At 43.0% G+C, this 15,912-nt stretch overlaps 1 protein-coding gene across 1 annotated transcript; it reads right to left on the bottom strand.

Moving 5' to 3' along the window:
- Positions 1 to 8,836: 8,836 nt before the first annotated feature.
- LOC119367615 lies at positions 8,837 to 9,559 on the bottom strand. Its single transcript, XM_037633088.1, has one exon. It carries the CDS (start codon positions 9,501 to 9,503, stop codon positions 9,084 to 9,086), a length of 420 nt encoding a protein of 139 aa, XP_037488985.1. The 5' UTR covers positions 9,504 to 9,559; the 3' UTR covers positions 8,837 to 9,083.
- Between the last annotated feature and the right edge of the window lie 6,353 nt (positions 9,560 to 15,912).

Below are 15,912 nucleotides of genomic sequence, written 5' to 3'. Positions count from 1 at the left end.
TAACCAGGCAATCAGGTCATAAGGCTGTAACAGACAAAGCGCGCTCAGGGAACTTATGCTATATTACCAACAAAGTGTAAGAAGCATCTTCGAAGAAAATAGTACCCCCAACGATATCTTTCTTCGGTTGCTCATTATTACTATGAGACTTGTGCAATATATTTTTTGTACTCATGAGTTCCGTTGTGTGCCGACCATTACTGAAAACAATAAGAGCGATAGCTTTTGGCTTCACCCAGTCTGAGGTCCGGCTCGGATGACCCGATCGTGACAATCGTAGAGGTGCTCCCTTTACTCCCTAGCCGAAAAATCGGGAACGTAGGGGTAAACACAGGAGCCAGGCAACCCATCTTGCAAATCGCTTAAGTCAACATGGTGCATATTGTGGCGTAATACACGAATAAGGAACGAAGCCGTACAAGTATAATCATATGCAAGAGGAAAGGCTTCATAAAGGAAGCCCGCGGTTAAATGGGGTATTTGAATTTGTGGGTCCCAAACAAAGTTTTGACAAGGAAGTTTTGCACAAGCAACTTTGTGCCACAAAAGTATAATGCTTGGCCGAATCAAACAAAAATTTAAAATTTAAAACTTTGAGCATGAAAGCGACTTAGCTGGTTAATGTGTTCGGTATTGATGACGCGGTCCGAACTTGATGCGGGACAAGGTTCCAGCCCCCGAGCTGGCCCCGAGGTGGCCTAAGCGGAGAGCTGGGCAGTCCGAAGTGGCGACACAACACGACCGCTGTGGAGAGTTGAAGCTCTCAGTTAAGCCAAGGTGACGAAGCAGGTCAGCGGGGTGATGCCGGACTCTCCGGCCGAGAAGGTTGATGAAGCGGCGACGCGGGGTTGCCAACACAGGGCAGCGCGCCAAGGCGATGACACGATTAGGCTGCGGACATCGGCACGCCGAGGTGACAGTGCGGCCCAGTCTAAGTCAATTTCCTAGACAGATAAAATAGTGCAAGCCAGAGATAATAATATTATATATATATACTTAATGAATTTAAATAAAGTAAATAATTAAAGAAACATGGCCTGAACGCCAAGGTCGTCCCGACAGAGTCGCCGCGGAGATGCTGGCACAAGGACGCGTGCTGAGGCGATGCCACAACTTGATCGATGTAGGCAGGACGACGCCATCGGCCCATAGAGTTGACCATGTGACACAGTCGAAGTTGATTACCTGCACATATAAAATAGTGCAAGCAAGGAATAATAATTGAAAAAAAATTACACATAAGTAGTTTATGCAAAGTGAATAAATAAACAAACATGGCCTAAGGTCCGAGGTTGGTTTGGCGACACGTTGACCCAATGTGGTGACCCCGCGACCTAGTTCGAATTCATTCGATAGGACGGGCCGCGAACATGGTGTCCGCCGAACTATGGAGAAAGCCGGGTGGCTGGAAACTGGACGGACCACCACGCTAATGCGATCAACGGACTGAATTGTAACCGGCAGAGAAATCTACACAGAAAAATTCATGCAAACCAGCAGAAAAATATGCATATTTAATACATATAGTGCAGGTAATTAGAAAAATAAAACCTGATGTTCTTCATTTCAGACGACGAGGCATAAGAATCCTAGGTAAAAAGGCAGGGCTAGTACTGCCTTGCACGAAGACCGATCAACCCTCACGTGATGACCAAATAGTATTTTTGCATAGAGTCTTCAAGGTACTATTCCTAGTGGATTTGTACTAGTACTCTCTATGCATGTTGAGCTCTTCAAGGCGTTGTCCTTTTGTTGATCAGCCGATAAGCCATGGATTAATTAAACTTCACTGCAACTTAGCATTCATCTGCTATCAGTATATCATGCCAGCACAAAATACTGATCCGTAGGGCAGCGTTGCTATATGAATAATATATAAAAAACAAAAGTAGGCTTTGACGGTCTGCACACGGGTTAGTATATACCAAAGCTAAAGCAAACTAGATGTAGCACGTGAGCAGATGAAGGACAAATAATTAATGACAAGTACAACTTGATTAAATAATAAGGAGAAAAGGAGGATGAGATCTCCATGTACAGCCGCCGATGTGAGCTCTTGGCCGGCCCACCCTAGAAAAATTTGCATGGGCAGTACGCCCCGTGTGGTCTCCTCGGCTGGTAACCGCTGCTACTGTTGAGATTTTTATGATTCGGCAGTTTGGATCTGACATATTACCAGACGGCGGATACAGCCGGTGCTGTAGAGATTTTTACGATCTTATCCGACAGCAAACAAATAGCAGACAAACCAAGGATTTTGCAGGAAAGCAAAATTATATAGAATAGATTTAACTGAAAAATATCATCTGATCATCCCATCGATCCACGACGATCACCCAGCAGGCTCTCAATGAAAGCACCATTGTCGGTTCAATATCCGACGTATCTCGTAGTAGGGGTCCTAAGCTAGGCGTCTTGGAACGATGGTAACATGGACACGGGGTTTTACCCAGCTTCGGGCTCTCTTATTGAGATAATACCCTACATGCTGCTTTTGATTGTATTCATATGGGTGTAGTACAGAGTACATGTGTCTACCACGAGATTGTAGTAATGAATCTGAGATTGTCTATTGACTAGCCTGGCCTCGGTTTATATAAGACACCGGAGGCCTAGGGTTTAGCAGAGTCCTTGTATTGGGCGCCAAGTCTTGTAGAGTCTTCCTTGTATGCGGCAGGGGTTGTCCGAATTGGCCCATGAGTATACGGCCATGGGGTCCTCGGCCCAATCCAACTGATCGGGAGACGAAGTGATGAGTACCCCCTAGTCCAAGACACCGTCACCCATTATCTTGGATTTCAAGAAATTTAATTATGATAATTGTTCTTTAATAAATTGTATTTCCTTGTTGCAATCCGTGTTGAATTCTCCTCATGCTTATAGTCAAAATAAAGCTTTTACCAAACATATTGTTGATGCCTTGATGCAATCTTATGAAGAAAAACATAATTTGGAAGTTTCTATACCTAGAAAACTTTATGATGAATGGGAACCTACTATAAAGATTAAAATTAAAGATCATGAGTGTTATGCTTTATGTGATTTGGGTGCTAGTGTTTCCATGATTCCGAAAACTTTATGTGATATTTTAGGTTTCCATGATTTTGATGATTGCTTTTTAAATTTGCACCTTGCGGATTCCACCATTAAGAAACCTATGGGAAGGATAAATGATGTTCTTATTGTTACAAATAGGAATTATGTGCCTATAGATTTTATCGTTCTTGATATAGATTGCAATCTTTCAAGTCCTATTATTCTTGATAGACCTTTCCTTAAAACGATTGGTGCAATTATTGATATGAAGGAAGGGAATATTAGATTCCAATTTACATTAAGGAAAGCCATGGAACACTTTCCAAGAAAGAAACTTAAATTACCTTATGAATATATCATGCGAGCTACTTATGAATTGAGTGCCAAAGATGACACTACTTAGATCTATCCTCGCTTTTATGCCTAGGTAGAGGCGTTAAACGATAGCGCTTGTTCGGAGGCAACCCAATTTTTTTTCTTTTTTTCTTTTTGCTTATGTTTAGTAATAAATATTTCATCTAGCTTCTATCTAGATGTGTTTTCATGTTTTAATTAGTATTTGTGCCAAGTAGAACTTATAGGATAACCTACGGTGATAGTTAATTTGATTCTGCTGAAAAACAGAAACTTTGCGCGCACAAAAATAATTTTAGTAATTCACAGAAACGTGCTTTTGCATTGATTCTTTTTGCTGTAGATCAATAGACAAATTGCCCAGGACTTCCTATTTTGATACGATTTTTAGAGTTCCAGAAGTATTCGAGAGTTACAGATTGCTATAGATTGTTCTATTTTTGACAGATTCTGTTTTTTGTGTGTTGTTTGCTTATTTTGATGCATCTATGGCTAGTATCGGGGGGTATGAACCATAGAGAAGTTGGAATACAGTAGGTTTAACACCAATATAAATAAAGAATGAGTTCATTACAGTACCTTATGTGATGGTTTTTCTTTCTTGCACTAACGGAGCTTACGAGATTTTCTGTTAAGTTTTGTGTTGTGAAGTTTTCAAGTTTTGGGTAAAAATTTGATGGACTATAGAATAAGGAGTGGCAAGAGCCTAAGCTTGGGGATGCCCATGGCACCCCAAGATATTCAAAGATAACCAAAAGCCTAAGCTTGGGGATGCCCCGGAAGGCATCCCCTCTTTCGTCTCCGTCTATCGGTAACTTTACTTGGAGCTATATTTTTATTCGCCACATGATATGTGTTTTGCTTAGAGCGTCTTGTATGATATTAGTCTTTGCTTTTTAGATTTACACAACCATCCTTGCTGTACGCACCTTTTGGGAGAAACCCACTTGATTTAGAATTTATTAGAATACTCTATGTGCTTCACTTATATCTTTCGAGCTAGATAATTTTTGCTCTAGTGCTTCACTTATATCTTTTAGAGCACGGCGGTGGCTTAATTTTTGTAGAAATTGTTGATATCTCATGCTTCACTAATATTATTTTGAGAGTTTCTTAGAACAGCATGGTATTTGCTATGGTTATAAAATTGGTTCTAGAATGATGGGCATCCAAGTTGGGTATAATAAAAACTATCATAGAAAGTGAATTGGATGCTATGATCAATTTGATACTTGATAATTGTTTTGAGATATAGAAATGGTGATATTAGAGTCATGCTAGTTGGGTGATTATGAATTTAAAGAATACTTGTGTTGAAGTTTGTGATTCCCGTAGCATGCACGTATGGTGAACCGCTTTGTGATGAAGTTGGAGCACAATTTTATTTATTGATTGTCTTCCATATGAGTGGCAGTCGGGGACGAGCGATGCTCTTTTCCTAACAATCTACCCCCTAGGAGCATGCGTGTAGTACTTTGTTTTCAATGGCTTGTAGATTTTTGCAATAAGTATATGAGTTCATTATAACTAATGTTGAGTCCATGAATTATACACACTCTCACCCTTCCACCATTGCTAGCCTCTCTTGTGCCGCGCAACTTTCGCCGATACCATACACCCACCATATACCTTCCTCAAAACAGCCACCATACCTACCTATTATGGCATTTCCATAGCCATTCCGAGATATATTGCCATGCCACTTTCCACCGTTCCGTTTATATGACACGCATCATCATTGTCATATTGCTATTTGCATGATCATGTAGTTGACATCGTATTTGTGGCAAAGCCACATTCATAATTTTTCATACATGTCACTCTTAATTCATTGCATATCCCGGTACACCGCCGGAGGCATTCATATAAAGTCATATCTTGTTCTAAGTATCAAGTTGTAAGTAAATAAAAGTGTGATGATCTTCATTATTAGAGCATTGTCCCAGTGAGGAAAGGATGATGGAGACTATGATTCCCCCACAAGTCGGGATGAGACTTCGGACTTTATATATAAAAAAAGAGAAAGGCCAAAAAAAGGAGAAATTCCAAATAAAAAAGTGAGAGAAAAAGAGAGAAGGGACAATGCTACTATCCTTTTTACCATACTTGTGCTTCAAAGTAGCACCATGATCTTTATGATAGAGAGTCTCCTATGATGTCATTTTCATATGCTAGTGGGAATTTTTCATTATAGAATTTGGATTGTATATTCCAATGATGGGCTTCCTCAAAATGCCCTAGGTTTACCTGAGCAAGCGAGTTGGATGCACACCCACTTAGTTTCTTTTGTTAAGCTTTCATACATTTATAGCTCTAGTGCATCCGTTGCATGGCAATCCCTACTCACTCACATTGATTTCTATTGATGGGCATCTCCATAGCTCGTTGATACGCCTAGTTGATGTGAGACTATCTTCTCCTTTTTGTCTTCTCCACAACCACCATTCTATTCCACATATAGTGCTATGTCCATGGCTCACGCTCATGTATTGCGTGAAAGTTGAAAAAGTTTGAGATTACTAAAGTATGAAACAATTGCTTGGCTTGTCATCGGGGTTGTGCATGATTAAATACTTTGTGTAATGAAGATAGATCAACAGTCAGACTATATGATTTTGTAGGGATAACTTTATTTAGCTATGTTATTTTGAGAAGACATGATTGCTTAGTTAGTATGCTTGAAGTATTACTATTTCTTATGTCAATATGAATATTTATTTTGAATCATTTGGATCTGAACATTCATGCCACAATAAAGAAAATTACATTGAGAATTATGCTAGGTAGCATTCCACATCAAAAATTCTGTTTTTATCATTTACCTACTCGAGGACGAGCAGGAATTAAGCTTGGGGATGCTTGATACGTCTCCAATGTATCTATATTTTTTGATTGTTCCATGCTATTATATTACCCGTTTTGGATGTTTATGGGCTTTACTTTACACTTTTATATCATTTTTGGGACTAACCTACTAATCGGAGGCCCAACCCGAATTGCTGTTTTTTTTGCCTATTTCAGTGTTTCGAAGGAAAGGAATATCAAACGGAGTCCAAACGGAATGAAACCTTCGGGAGCGATCTTTTTGGAACAAACGTGATCCAGGGGACTTGGAGTGGACGTCAAGCAACAGAGGAGGCGGCCACGAGGGTGCCCGGCGCGCCCCCTAGGGATAGGCGCCCCCCACCCTCGTGGGCCCCTCGAGCGTCCACCGACCTACTTCTTCCTCCTATATATACCCACGTACCCCGAAAACATCCAGGAGCACCACGAAAACCTAATTCCACCACCGCAACCTTCTGTATCCGCGAGATCCCATCTTGGAGCCTACGTCGGTGCTTCGTCGGAGAGGGAACCGACCACGAAGGGCCTCTACATCATCTCCAAGGCCCTTCCGATGAGTTGTGAGTAGTTTACCATAGACCTTTGGGTCCATAGTTATTAGCTAGATGGCTTCTTCTCTCTCTTTGAATCTCAATACAAAGTTCTCCTCGATCTTCTTGGAGATCTATTCGATGTAACTCTTTTTGCAGTGTGTTTGTCGAGATCCGATGAATTGTGGGTTTATGATCAAGTTTATCTATGAGAAATATTTGAATCTCCTCTGAACTCTTTTATGTGTGATTAAGTTATCTTTGCAAGTCTTCGAATTATCAGTTTGGTTTGGCCTACTAGATTGATCTTTCTTGCAATGGGAGAAGTGCTTCGCTTTGGATTCAATCTTGCGGTGTCCTTTCCCAGTGACAGCAGAGGCAGCAAGGCAGATATTTTATTGTTGCCATCGAGGATAAAAAGATGGGATTATATCATATTGCATGAGTTTATCCCTCTACATCATGTCCTATTTCTTAATGTGTTACTCTGTTCTTATGAACTTAATACTCTAGATGCAGGCAGGAGTCGGTCGATGTGTGGAGTAATAGTAGTAGATGCAGGTAGGAGTCGGTCTACTTGAAATGGACGTGATGCCTATATACATGACCATGCCTAGATAATCTCATAACTATGCGCTTTTCTATCAATTGCTCGACAGTAATTTGTTCACCCACTGTAATACTTATGATATCTTGAGAGAAGCCACTAGTGAAACCTATGGTCCCCGGGTCTATCTTTTATCATATAAGTTTTCCATCTACTTTTATTTGCATCTTTTACTTTCCAATCTATATCATAAAAATACCAAAAATCATATTATCATATTATCTATATCAGATCTCACTTTCGCAAGTGGCCGTGAAGGGATTGACAACCCCTTTGTTGCGTTGGTTGCGAGGTTCTTGTTTGTTTGTGTAGGTGCGTGGGACTTCTGAGGAGCCTCCTACTGGATTGATACCTTGGTTCTCAAAAACTGAGGGAAACACTTACACTAGTTTACTGCATCACCCTTTCCTCTTCAAGGAAAACCAACGCAAGCTCAATACGTAGCACGATGCAGACCCGCTAGACTTTGGCTACGTCGAGCGGACCAAAGTAGACCATGGATGGAGTTCAAGATTGTCGTTCCCAAGGAGTCCTTGGTGATGTTTGCGACAACCACCAGCGTGATAATAGGGAATGGGAAGGACACCCTATTTTGGGAGGACCGATGTCTCGACGAGATGCGGATGCAGGACCTTGCGCCGACACTATATGAGGGTGTCTCGCAGCGAGTCAAGGACACCCGCACGGTTCACGAAGCAATCTCGTTTGGCACCTAGGCACGAGACATCAGCCCCAATACGGCATTCACAGCTCTGGTGGAGTATTTGGAGGTATGGCAACGTCTGCAAGGGATTCAGTTACAGAAGAGTGTCGCGGACTCCATCACTTGGTCGTGGGAAACAAACGGTTAATTCTCTGTCATTTTCGCCTACGCCGCCTTGTTTGCCGGCAGGGAGGTGTTACCAACCACAAATTTCTCATGGAGATCTTGAGCCCCACTGCAATGCCGTCTCTTTACCTGGCTAGCTATGAGAAACATGTTTTGGACTTCCGACCGACTCGCCCGACGTGGACTTCCGCATCAAGATGCTTGCCCTTTTCTGCAATCAATAGGAGGAAACTATTGATCACATTCTGGTGACTTGTGTGTTCGCAAGAACGGTGTGGAGAACATTGTGTTCGGCCTTAGGCAAACATGAGTGGTCACCTACGGCCCAAGATACCCTGAAGGGTTGGTGCTTCGCGAGAACGACAGGAGTGCATAAACCAAAGGAACTGAGGGCTTTCTTCACGCTCGTGCTATGGAAGCTTTGGAAGCATAGAAACGCGATTCTCTTTGATGGTGCTTCTCCGTCCCTGGAAATGGTGGTCAGGCGAGTCGTCGTTGAGGCAGAGCTTGGCAGCAGGCGAATCTGTTGAAGGGCGAATTGGATAGCCGGTTTGAGTTGTTGTCAGGGTGGGCGAGTAGCGAGTGATCCTTTTTATAAACTGAGGATGGAGCTGTGGGTTGTAAGCGATGTCGATGTTGTAGTGTTTCACTCTTGTAACATCAATGGTGGACTAGGTTCTATACCCCCTCCTATAAAATACAATACGTACACTCGTGCGTCCGAAAAAAACAGGCACTGGGCTTATAAAAATTACTGAAACCACTCCTAGGCAAAAACAACACCAAAAAACGCATAAGGCACGGGAATGTACAGTGCCTAGCCTACACCAATTCCGTTACAGAGCCCAGCTGTAAGCCTGCGACGACCTCACCCTAAGCAAAGTCACGATGGCCGTGGGGATGCAGTGGTCGCCGTCGAGGCCAAGCACGACCCGTTGCGCAGCCGGCTCGGCATGGGCCGGAAGCTCCACCTCCTCAGCGCCGCGCCGCGCGCGCCCGTGGCCGGCGGCGAAAGCGCCCGCCGCACCAGCTCCCGGTTCCCCGCCGGCGCCCGGCAAGCGCCAGCTCTGCACGGCTGCCGCCTCGACGACGCGGCCGCCGGCACTCCACCTCCAGCGCCCCACCAGCTGCGCCCGGCTTGTCCCCACGCGGCGTCGCTGCCGCCGCCCGCGGACCGTTGGCCCGGCGAGCCGGCCGCCGGCCTGGTGGGTCGCCTCGGCCGCGGCAGCCCACCGCGCGGCGCACGGACGTGGTGCTGCCCTGCCGCCACCACCGCCGGCGAGAAAGCTCTCGTGCTACTCATCGCAGGCTTCCGTCCGCTGCTGTTCTCTTCTCCTCCAACTCGTCTCGTCGCGGAACTCTCTCTTATACGCATGGGTTTCGCAAGCGCACGATGAGCTGCCAGCGCCCGGCGAGGACTTTACAGCTTGCGTTCGTGCTCGCTTTGACCTGGACCACTTCGGGCTCTCGGTTGGCTGGTAGTTGGTTCGTGTCACGGTCGTAGGCGGCCCCGGCGCAAACGCGGTCAGAGGCTTTCTTCGGGGAGGGGTTTCTTCCTTGTTCTACCCACGTAAACGTATGCGTGGCAGTGCGTGCTGACTCGATCGGTCGACTGGTCATGTCTGCTGTCCCGTATTTGATGTGTGAATCCGCGATTCCCTCGTGGAGAAAGTCCCACGCCACACAGCTGGGTGCAACTACCGGTAGCGGCGTTCAATTTTGTAGCTCTGTTTTTTTTCTTTTTCGAACAGGATATTTTGGTAGCTCTGTTGTGTTGCCGGCCGGGATGCTTCTCGAGATTTCAGATTTGAGCATCCTGTCTGTCTCATGGCCTCATGGGTTCGGTCATCGTTCCACTAAGAGCGAGCAAGGCCAATGCATCGCCGTCGACATCCTGTCAGTCTCATGGATTGTTCGTTTTTGCCGGGTCAAAATACTTGTAATTCGTTTTTCAATCAGTTGGAATTTCCAATGTCAAAATAGTTCCGGAATGTGACCAAAGATATATACACCCATGATATAATACGCCTTTTACGCATGCATGATACTTCCTCCGGAAAGCAATATAAGAGCGTTTAAATCACTAAATAGTGATCTAAATGCACTATTACATTTCTTTACAAGAGTACATGTCATAAGGTCGAATCTACGGTTGCAGTCAGAGCGGGGTAAAGCAGCGGTTGTTTCTGGTGGTCTGTCATGTCTTTTTGCAGAAAATCTTCTATCTTTTCTGATAATTAACATGTGGTCTATCATTAAGTTAGAACGGAACTTTTTTTATAGTTTACACAAAACCCTCTGGATTTTACACTAATTAACCCACGGTCCAGATTTAAGTCACAGCAAATCGTTTTTTGCAGTTTTACATAAACGCCACTGATATCTATGGTAATCACCCTGCAGTCTATTAAAAATAAATAAATATTTCAAAAAACCATATTTTTAAACCGTAACTCCGATCTTAACATGTTATAAATGGAATTTGATTAAAAAATAATTAGAATTTGATTATGATGGTATCTTACATGTTAAATGTTTTAAAATTATATTTAGGATACAATGTTAATTAATGGGGCATGATCCATCTTTATTTTGTACCGACGCGGATCCGTATTGCAACATGTAAAACTAAACGTTAATAATTGGGAAAGTCTATAATCTTTGAGCATGTTGTACTTGCACCAGATTCAATCTTTGTACATGTTTCATGAGATAAGACCTTATTTTTTCTTTGCAAAATCAACGCGCACACTTACCATCGGACTATACTTTTTTTGTAGTGAACACATAAACATTTTTATAGGATGTACATACACCAAATAATCACGAGTGGACATGGTGCTACACGCGGTCGATATCAGGCCCGCTCATTCACACGTGATTCGTGCAGTCCAAATACGAGTAGTATGTATTATGAGATCCATGGGCTGTATACAAAGCATTCTGCATTCATATTACCTACGCCCTCGCCAACAGATGGCCCACAAGGCAGGGTCGGGCATTCAAACGAGCAGTGCATTTGAGCATACGTCAATTAAGTCGGGCCTGCAATCCCAGGACCCCCTCCCCTGCAGCTCATTAAGTCACCCACGAAGTTTTAATGGATACAATTCAGGACTTTTTGTGTTTGACATCACCCAACGGAAACCCCTTGGCTTAGTTGGACTGGCTAGAGTAACTTTTCATTAAAACAAGCTTGATTGAATATTCCCACATAAACATTTATCGTCTCTCAATACAATGTATTCCATGTGTTAGCCAACATTATCGATGATCAATGGAAACCATCCTCCTAATTGTCAGTTTGATTGATTGCTTAAGCCATAGTTTTCCAAAAACCATCTGCCAACGATTATGACGCTGATTTTTTGAACAACCTGATGTACATTTTTCGATAGCTTAGAACAAAAGTAATCTAGGATACATTTCAAACATATTTACATTTCAATGTTTAAATTCACTTATTTCGCTCAACCTATTTTAGTGTAACTGCTTAGCATAACACTTACAAGTGAAATCTGATTTTGATTGTAGCGACCGAACAATACCTCATTGTTTTGAAACGAGCGAAACATGTTTCTTGAGTAGTTGAAGTTTATTTTAGTAAAATTATTTTTTAGAAGAGCGGATTTTTTAAATGAGTGCACGGGTACTGGTACGGTGGTACCTAGCGAATATTTTCAATCCGCCTTTTGAAACGAGTGAAATAAAACAGTGCAATATGTTGTCCTAAATGAGTGAAATCACTATATTTTGAAAATGATTGAAATTACTCGTTTTCAATTGATTGAACGATTGTAATCTATTTTCTGAAACGAGTGAAATCATTTTTTTTGAAAATAATTGAAATTTTAGTTTGAATTGAGTCAAACAAGTGGGATCTATTTTTGTAAAGGAATCTGGAATAAACGAGTGAAATATGTTCTTCTAAACGAATGAAATCATTCTTTTCAAAAATCATTGGAATTATTTGTTTGCATTGAGTGGAATCTATATTTTGAAATGAGTGAAGTATGGAGTATGTTGTTTTAAACGAGTGTAATTAACTTTTTTAATTACTGAAAACATTTGTTTGAATCGGGTGGAATGACTGGAATTGGAAGAGGCGTTTTGGCTTTCGGTGCATCCGCACCCATGGGTGAATAGTAAAATCATTAAAAATAGTTGAAAAATCATTTTTTATGCGAGATGCTCATATGCGTGAAGTCCGAGCCAAATTTCATGTAGTTCGGACATTTCAGTAGCTCCGGCAAAAAAAGACAAATTTCAGGTCTATGAGAAACATTTCAAAATAGCATTGTTCGAAGCTCACTTTGTCTTTTTTGCCACAAGCTCCTGGAATATAATTTAGCCATGACATTTTGCATGCATCTGGTGCACTCAAGCATCTTGCATAAAAAACAGATTTTTCTTTTTTGCGTTTTATTTTATTTTACTGTTCATCGGGTGTAGATGAGCCTGACCCCGAATTGAATATCAGTGGAATCCATTTTTCTTAAAGGAGTGAAATAAACAAATGAAGTACATCAAATAAATGATTGAAAACATTTGTTTGAACCGAGTGAAAGGAGTGGAGTCTGTTTGTTTTGAAAGGAGTGAAACAAACGAGTGATATATGTCGCTCTAAACGAATGATTTTTTTTCCTTTTGAAAATAATTGAAACTATTTGTTTGAATTAAGTGAAATGAGTGGAATCTTTTTTTTTTCAAACGAGTGGGGTGTATTTTAAACGAGTGCAATCGTTATTTTTTAAGATCAGGTTAGGGCAATTTCCAAGGTGGTTAATCTTCCAGCGCTTGTTGTTTGCTCGTCGGGCATCTGCTTTGCTCTTCCTGCACTTATCGAGCAAAAGAAAGACAAGTGAGACCAGGCTGAAAAATTCTAACACATGAAATGTAAACAGGCATCTCCCACGTTCCACTTGAGCACCCAAATCCGTAAGTCGCCCAAAAAATTGTCGACGTGCTAGGGGGTTGAGGCAATAGAGAGATGATTACAGCTGGGCTCATTGGATCGTACCCAAAAGAAACCGAAAACCACATATCAAGTATAGTTTTAGCCGACTAATCTGTTAAACTCCGTTTCTGCAAAAGTCATCTCCTCTTCTCCATCTGCTTTTTCACAGGGCACGGCTTGGAGCGAGGGGCATGCTTAATGATGTCTGCCCACCTTCAAGATCAATTATGCCATCCCCGATCTATGACGTGGGCTGCTGCCAGATGAGCATGTATTCATACAAGCATTAACAGCGTCTGACCCACTCTTCTGATGTATAACACGACGTATTCAAGTGCGTCCCTGATTAACGCGTCAGGTACTACGAATGGGTCTATATTAAGTAGGCATCTTGATGCGCAGCGGGACGTCTCAGATCTCGGCATCGCGTGGTCGCATGTCCCAAAAATTCACATCCGTACATATACTTATCAAATTCATGAACATCAGAAGTACATGAATGTTTATTTTGAAAATATCCGTGCTACCCGTGTGGTAGTCATGCACGTTCGTAGTGGAACCGATAAAAACAATCTTAATTTCTATAGACGCGGCCTCTTTAGTGTCAAACGACACCACAAAGGTGCTGACTCACTGTGGTTGTAGGTGCTTGCCATCAATATGACGAGTCAAAATCAAAATTGAGCCGAAATGATAATAGCTTAGATAAATCTTTTACTCCCCGTTGCAACGTACAAGCAGATTTATATATGAAGGGGCTATTGCTTCCGCCGGTTCACCGTCATGCTAAGAAAGACCCTACTATTTTATCTGTTTCCCACCTGGGCCGAGCCGGCTTGCTACACATAATTTTCTTTCTGTTGTGTGGCCTGAACTAGGCCGTCTACGCAGTCTTTTTTTGTGGATTGTTAATCTATTCTATATCTATTCCTACCTACTAATAAAGCACATATTGCTTTTGTCGGTTCACCGTCACTTTCCCTTAATAAAGTGACAAATAATTACCCACCACTCCCATCCATAGGTGGAAAAAACGATTAGTTAAAGATATAAAGAAGACATTAAAAAGATCTAGAAAATGAAAGAGCTCCCCGACCCAACCCTTCTTCCAAAATGCGGACGACACGAACCGACCTCCTTGTTGGGAAACATAGCATGCAATTTCAAAAAAAATCTCACGCCCACGCAAGATCTATCTAGGAGATGCATAACAACGAGAGGGGGAGAGTGTGTCCACGTACCCTCGTAGACTGAAAGCGGAAGCGTTTTCTTAACGCGGTTGATGTAGTCGAACTTCTTCTCGTTCTGACCGATCAAGTACTGAACATACGGCACCTCCGAGTTCTGCACACGTTCAGCGCGATGACGTCCCTCGAGCTCTTGATCCAGCAGAGTGTCGAGGAAGTAGATGAGTTTCGTCAGCACGATGGCGTGGTGACGGTGATGGTGAAGTAATCTGCGCAGGGCTTCGCCTAAGCACCGCGAGAATATGACCGGAGGCGTAAACTGTGTGTGTGTGTGTGGGGGGGGGGGCGCCGCACATGGCTGGGAACAATTGATGTGTGTTATAGGCGCCCCCTCCCCACGTATATAAAGGAGGGAGGGGGAGGGAGCCAGCCCTGGGCTCCTGGTAGGATCCCCCCTCCCCCCGCTTTCCTTTTACCAGAGGGGGGAAGAGGGGAAGAGAGAGGGGAAGAAGGAAAGAGGAGGGCGCCCCCCCTCCTCCTAGTCCTATTCGGCCTCCTTCCCTGGGATGTGCCACCCATTGTGGGCTAGTGTGCCCCCCTCCTATGGCCCATATGACCCATATCTTCCCCCGGGGGGTTCCGGTAACCCCACGGTACTCCGATATGTACCCGATACATTCCGGAACACTTCCGGTGTCCGGATACTATCATCCAATATATCAATCTTTACATCTTGACCATTTCGAGACTCCTCGTCATGTCCGTGATCTCATCCGGGACTCCGAACAACATTCAGTCACCAAATCACATAACTCATATAATACAAATCGTCATCGAACGTTAAGCACGCGGACCCTACGGGGTCGAGAACTATGTAGACATGACCGAGACACCTCTCCGGTCAATAACCAATAGCGAAACCTGGATGCTCATATTGGCTCCCACATATTCTATGAAGATCTTTATCGGTCGAACCGTTATGACAACATACGTTATTCCCTTTGTCATCGGTATGTTACTTGCCCGAGATTCGATCGTCAGTATCTTCATACCTAGTCCAATCTCGTTACCAGCAAGTCTCTTTACTCATTCCATAATGCATCTTCCCGCAACTAACTCATTAGTCACATTGGTTGCAAGGCTTCTAATGATGTGCATTACCGAGAGGGCCCAGAGATACCTCTTCGATACTCGGAGTGTCAAATCCTAATCTTGATCTATGCCAACCCAACAAACACCTTCGGAGATACCTATAGAGCATCTTTATAATCACCCAGTTATGTTGTGACGTTTGATAGCACATAAGGCATTCCTCGGGTATTTGGGAGTTGCATAATCTCATAATCGGAGGAATATGTATTTGACATGAAGAAAGCAGTAGCAATAAAACTGAACGATCATCATGCTAAGCTAACGGATGGGTCTTGTCCATCACATCATTCTCCTATTGATGTGATCCTGTTCATCAAATGACAACACATGTCTATGGCTAGGAAACTTAACCATCTTTGATCAATGACCTAGTCAAGTAGAGGCATACTAGGGACACGCTGTTTTGTCTATGTATT

The sequence above is a fragment of the Triticum dicoccoides genome, chromosome 2B, assembly GCF_002162155.2.
Source record: "Triticum dicoccoides isolate Atlit2015 ecotype Zavitan chromosome 2B, WEW_v2.0, whole genome shotgun sequence".
Lineage (NCBI taxonomy): Eukaryota > Viridiplantae > Streptophyta > Magnoliopsida > Poales > Poaceae > Triticum > Triticum dicoccoides.
Note: the sequence above shows the minus strand (reverse complement) of the source record. Positions and strands in the feature narration are given on the sequence as shown.